This window comes from Chrysochloris asiatica, unplaced genomic scaffold, assembly GCF_000296735.1.
Source record: "Chrysochloris asiatica unplaced genomic scaffold, ChrAsi1.0 scaffold00066, whole genome shotgun sequence".
Lineage (NCBI taxonomy): Eukaryota > Metazoa > Chordata > Mammalia > Afrosoricida > Chrysochloridae > Chrysochloris > Chrysochloris asiatica.
Genome location: NW_006408584.1, coordinates 11,065,318 through 11,071,800, shown reverse-complemented (window position 1 = coordinate 11,071,800; position 6,483 = coordinate 11,065,318). Strand labels below are relative to the sequence as shown.

The 6,483-nt window shown below is 38.5% G+C and overlaps 1 protein-coding gene across 1 annotated transcript in view; it reads left to right on the top strand.

Moving 5' to 3' along the window:
- PALLD (palladin, cytoskeletal associated protein) overlaps positions 1-6,483 on the top strand; it is a 646,823-nt gene that overhangs the window by 277,190 nt on the left and 363,150 nt on the right. The window contains exon 2 of the mRNA XM_006864536.1: positions 4,385-4,563. Within this exon, the coding sequence (XP_006864598.1) occupies positions 4,385-4,563 (179 nt within the window). The remainder of the gene's footprint in view (positions 1-4,384; positions 4,564-6,483) is intronic.

The following is a 6,483-nucleotide window of genomic DNA, read 5'->3' as shown; positions in this document are numbered from 1 at the left end:
GACGGCACTTAACAACAACAACAACGTAAGGGTCAGCAGTTCAAAACTACCAGCTGTTCTGCAGGACAAAGATGAGGCTTTCTGCTCCCGTAAAGATTTACATCCTCAGAAAACCCTGTACAGGGTCACTATGAGTCAGAACCGACTCCACAGCACTTAACAACAATGACAACATGGAATGAATATACTAGAAAAGTATTTTGCATCATATACATGGGATGATGGAAAATGCTAAGTGTGAAAGAATCTTAGGGTCAAATTAGTTGAGTAAAATGTGGTTGTTGTTGTTAAGTGCCGTCAAGTCAGTTCGGGCCCATAGAGACCTTGTATAGGGTTTCCAAGGAGCCATTGGTGAGCTTGAACCACCGACCTTGGGCAACCTTGCAGTTCAAATGGCTTTGCAGTCTGGCTCATTAACCCACAGCGCCACACCAGTTGAGTAACATAGACAATACTAAATAAAGTTCTTCACTGCAGGGTTTTTCAGAATTTTAATAAGAAAAGGTTAATTGCAAACATCAAAGAATAAGATAGAATATGTAGCATTTTCCAAATCTATTAAGCCACACAACCATTCCCTACCTTTTTCATGGGACCTGTATTCCAAAGTCATGAGTAGCAGATAATAAGTATATTCAAGGCATCAGCTATGTGCAGTACACTCTAGGTGAATACAAAAGTAAAATAAAGAATTTTAGAGTGGGGAGGAGGCAATCAAGAAGTCATTTTGTTTAGTTAAGGAAATAGAGCATAAATACATGAGCCTTCAAATAATGCTATAACAACAACAACAAAAAGCAGAAGAGAATCACAATGATCATGTGATTGTCAAATGAATAATGTTAACAACTTTTTAGTTTAAGGTTGGGAGAAACAAAAAAAAGCACCAACACCAGACATGCATTTTCCCCCTTCTGTTCAAGGGCTCGGAGGGTGCTGGATGTGCTGTCTCCAACTGTATTCTGAGGGAAAACACAACATGGGATCCTTAGACTCTTTCCTAGGGCACCTTCTGGTTTCGATGAGTTTGGAAAAGGCTATCTAGGGCCTCATTTAAGGGAATCCCAACTGAAAATAAAAAACCCAAACCAGGTCCCTTTGCCATTGCACAGGGACCTATGCCTGGTGCTCATGTTCTTTTTGTATCTTCAACCTTATGTGCAGGGATGATAGACACACAGTATATAAACTAGGGTTGCTATGCTACAGAAGTGAGTAACCTACAAGGAGAGCCAGGACTCTGTGATACAGGTTAATGAGCTCCAGAAACATACTAGTGGTTCTCCAACTTCAATGTGTGCATGTATCACCTGGTTAAGGAGTCTGTAGATTTGGGTCAAGATTCTGCATTTCTGACAATCTCTCAGGTGCTCCTACTGCTGCTGACAAGTCAGTGACCACACTTTGAGGAGCAAGGAGTTAAATGAGGAATTGGCAAACTACTGCTAAAATGGTTCAGATAATAATTATCATAGACTGTGTGGGCCACAGAACTGCTGTCATTGTAATGCACAAGCAGCAATATACAGTATGTAAACAATGAGCATGACTGTGTTACAATAACACTTTAATTGTGAACACTGAAATTTGAACTTTCTATAATTTTCATGTATCATAAAATCATACTTTTCTTTTGATTTTTTTGGGGAAGGGATATTTAAAAATATATAATCATCCTTAGTTCCCAGTTGTGCAAAAATAGGTAGCAGGTTCTCAGGCTGAAGTTTGCTGACTGATAAATCAGAAAACAGGATGTTACCCCTACTTGGGGCAGCAGGGATGTGGCGAAGGCTTCTCAGTGAAGTACATCTGACCAAAACGAATTAATCTTTCTGTCTTTTAAGTTTCAATAGTGTTTTTCCTGTTTTAGTTTCCCCTAGGAATTGGTTTATATCTCCTTTATGGAACTTTATAACACTTTAATTGACAATGCAGGCAGATCAAACACCTCAACTAGTTTCAGAATTCACTAGGCAAAATTCTTTAAGTCTCCTGTAGTATGTAATGCAATACCTTTCACATAGGAGGTATGTGTTCAGCTGAATTTAATCTGTTAAAGTAGTCTTTAGCTTGGTTTTAAGCAAGAATGGTCCCTAGATAGGATCAATGAAGAAAGTAAGGAGAGAATTTCAAAGGGGACAAAGTGTAGGGAAAGGAAAGAAGGCAGAAAATGCATGAAAACTGAATAGAGAACAATAAATACATACACATATTTGACAGCAGCAGAGGATTAATATTTTAAAATAATAGAAAATGAAGTCAGGGCCAATTTACAAGCAGGGCCTTGATGTCAGATCAGGGTTTAGGGCCTGATGTACACAGGAAAGACAGCATTATAGAAGAGATTGATAGCTGAAGACAGGTCAGTACAAAGACTAAAGTCCTAACTGGTATACATGAGGGAGGGTACTAGACTAGAACTGTGGAAAGAACCTAAAAGGGGCTTGAGAGATGACTCTAAATTGGAAACTTCTCCACAACTTAATGGAAACAATATCACAAAATGCTCCATGATCAAGAAATACTGTGGTTCTCTTCCAAACATAATATGCGTGGCACTGCATGGCATTCTCAGTGAGCTGATCATTGTACATCCTACAGTTTCCAAAGTTGTACCTGTTTTGTTTGTGGTTTGTTTTTTTTTTTTTGTTTTTTTTGCAAGTCTCCCATATTCAATTTTTAACATTGTTTCTGGTATTAATACTCTGAATACAACAAACTGATTTGCTTTATTACTTTTATTTTCAAATTGAATATAGACAAATATCTATATTATGCTATCCTAAAATGCAAAACATAGGATCAGTACTGGACTGCAAACCACAAGGTCAGTAGTCCAAACCCACCAGCTGCTCCATGGAAACCCTATACAGAGTCACTAGGAGTCAGAACCAACTCGTTGGCACTTCACAACAACAAAATGCAGAACAAGTTGTGGATTCAATCTTTAGCACTTTATTTTCACAAGAGGATGCCGAGTCCAAATAATTTTATGGAAGATTATTTTTGCTGCTGTTGTTGTTGTAAAGTGTTGTTGAGTCAAGTGCAACTCATAGTGACCCTGTGTAGAGTTTCCCAGGCTTTTAAAACTTCATGGTAGCTGAAAGTCTCATCTTTCTTCCATGGAGCGACTGGCAAGCTTGAACTGCAGACCTTGGAGTTCGCAGTTCAGTGCTTTATGGAAGAATGCTAGTGTTGTTGTTAAGAAGTGTTTTCAAGTCGGTTTTCACTCATAGTGACCCTGTGTAGAGTTTTCTAGGAGCTAATGGTTTGCAGTCCTTGAAATGCTACTTAAAAACTCAATGTCCCAGAGACTTCATTCCTTTTAGTTTTGTTAAGTGGGACATTTCTATACATTTCTTTTTAAATACATCAGGCTTGACATGTTTTCTGGGCAACTTTGCATTTTTTAGAACTTTGTAAAATGTAAATGTTGAGAATTTGACATGCTGGAAGCATGTAGGGTACATAGTGTGAGAGAGACTATCTTAAAGCAGTTTGGCAGCTTGTAGCCTTCCAGACCAAGGTCCTGGTGGTTGGGTAAGCAAAGTTGCTGACCACCACTTGTTGTTGTTGTTGTTATGTGCCGTGGAGTCGGTTCCGACTCATAGCGACCCTACACAGGGTTTCCGAGGCTGTAAATCTTTACGGGAGCAGCCTGCCTCATCTTTCTCCCGCGGAACCGCTGGTAGTTTCGAACTGCCGACCTTGAGGTTCACAGCCCGATTCGTAACCACTACGCTACCAGAGCTCCTTGCTGACCACCACTAGGAAGAATGAATTACAGAACAGCCGCTGCATCACTCCAATGTTTCTGAGGTCATGTGGTCAACTAGAAAGTTTTGTTATTATCAGAAATGTGGAAGGCATTAAATCTGTGGCTGTTCACCTGATCAGAAGTCTTAGGGTCAACAAAATATTGCTGCCTATGAATATTTCCATCCTGTAATATAGATGGAAATTTTCCCTAATTCATCAGATACTTTGAGCATAATGCTTATGTTACTTTTCTGCTTTTGTTTAGATAAGTAAAACTGATAGAAGTGTAATAACTAAAGAAAGCATTAATTCTCATTTTATTAGATATTTTGAATTTCTGTTTCTTTTATTCTGTAACTGAAACAGCCTTTCCAAGTTTGACACTATCCTTTATTTCAAAGTTGATAAAATGTACAAGATGTTTTACAAAGAAAACCTATGGGAATTGTCTAGTCCTTAATTTCATGGTCTAAAATGTATAGCTTTCATTGGTTACATTGACACATTTTTTTTTTTTTTAATCAACCAAACAACTTGTTACATAACATCTAGTCTTTCACCTCTGCTTTCTTGTTTTAAACATCCCCTTTCTTTCTCTTGTTTCCTTTCACCTCTTTGGCTGCAGATGGTTCTCTGAGGGAAAAGAGCTACACAACACTCCTGATATTCAAATCAACTGTGAGGGTGGGGATCTCCATACTTTGATCATAGCAGAGGCCTTTGAGGACGACACAGGCCGCTACACTTGTCTGGCTACGAACCCCAGCGGCTCAGACACAACGTCTGCCGAGGTGTTTATTGAAGGTAAGAAGAGGTTCATGGGAAAGGCGTGTGAATAGCCAATTGCTATTGGACTTCATTCTTAATATGCTTTTCTGATGCAAATAGGGTTATGACTCAATAGTTTCTTCTGAAAAACTTCATAATTAAATCGAGCAGTTCTGACTCTTAGACACAATGACTTTCTCTAATATCAACATGTGTTTATTTTGATATTAAACATTTCAGCTACATTAAATTGAATTTATTTAGAATCTGAAATGTCCAGTGTCTTTTAATCTTTCTTAGTGAACAAAGAATGGAACTATAATTCAAATGCCATATCTGTCAACCAAAGCTAAGCTGATTTAGGAAATGATTCATGGGGATTTGAAATGATTGAATATTTTTTAATGTTTTCATTTTTACTACATACTAGGACATATTCTGCTTTCTTAAAGCTCTATTATTCAGCTCTGGTAGTGTAGTGGTTATGAGTCGGGCTGCTAATCTTATGGTCAGCAGTTCGAAACTACCAGCAGTTCCACTGAAGAAAAATGAAGCTTCCTGTCTGTTCCTGTAAAGATTTACTGTCTCGAAAACCCTATACAGGGTCGTTGAGTCAGAACCAGCTCCATGGCACACCATCACCACCAAATACATCATGAACTTGCAATCACTGTAGTAAGAGCAATTTCAAGAAATGCTATTGTTTTAAAGATGAGCAGGCAGAATGCAGAATATTTGTATTGTTCTATCAATGCACTTTTGACAAGCCTCAGCTTTTAGGGAATTTGAAAATTTGATATCAAAGTATCATTACACGAAACACAGATTATTACTGTGTTGAAAAGGGCCAATAATTTTAAACATTTGGAAGTGTTTTAAAAGCGATAGTGTTCATATGGAGTCCGGGTACGGCACTGTAGGATAAACACTGGACTGCTACCCACGAGGTCAGCTGTTCAAACCCAAAAACTTCTCCATGGAAACCCTATACAGAGTCTCTATGAGTCAGAAGCAATTCAACAACACTTAACAACAACAGCAGCAAAAGTTCATATTGTCCCTGAATCCATAAATTGGTTGCCTTTTTAAAATAGTAGATAAGTATTTTAAAAATAAAATCCTTGAGGTCTCTATTGCCTTACTTTTAATCTTTTTACTATTTTTTGATGTTTAATAGCACCACATTTCTTCATTATTTAAAGGGGAGAAGGTGACAAATGAACCAGCATTTATAACACTTCTGGGGCTGACAAATTTTAGTTTGAAGTGACTAATTGTTTTTGCTGTTAGTTGCTGTCAAGTCAATTCCACCTCATGGCTACCCCAAGTGTATCAGAGTAAAACTGTGTCATCGGGTTTTCAAGGTTGTGCCTTTCAGAAACAGATCAGCAGGCCTATCTTCTGAGGTGCCTCTGGATGAACTCAAACTGCCAATCTTTCAGCTAGTTGTCAAGAGCTTAACTATTTGTGTCACTCAGGTTGTCTAAGTAATTAATACTGCTGGTAGCTCCTTGTTGTCTTGGAAGCAAATATCTCTGACCTCCTCAATGGAACTTGTCCTATTAATAAGAGCAAACGTTCCATCTATAATTTATAATACTTGTTGTTGTTGAGTGGTATGCAGTCAATTCTGACTCATAGCAACCCTGTATAGGGTTTCTGAGGAGTAGCTGGTGAATTTGAACCACTGATTTTGTAGTTCAAACCGACCTTGCGGTCTAGTGCTTTATCCCACAGCACCACACCAGAACTCCAATACTTGTGTGGCACTTATAAAATGCCAGCACTATTTCCTGCATGTAGGAGCTCTGGTAGTGTAGTGGTTACGAATTGGGCTGCTAATCTCACGGTTAACAGTTCAAAACTACCAGCTGTTCCATTGGAGAAAGATGAGGCTTTCTGTTCCCGTAAAGATTTACAGCCTCAGAAACCCTATGCAGGGTCGCTGAGGCGGAA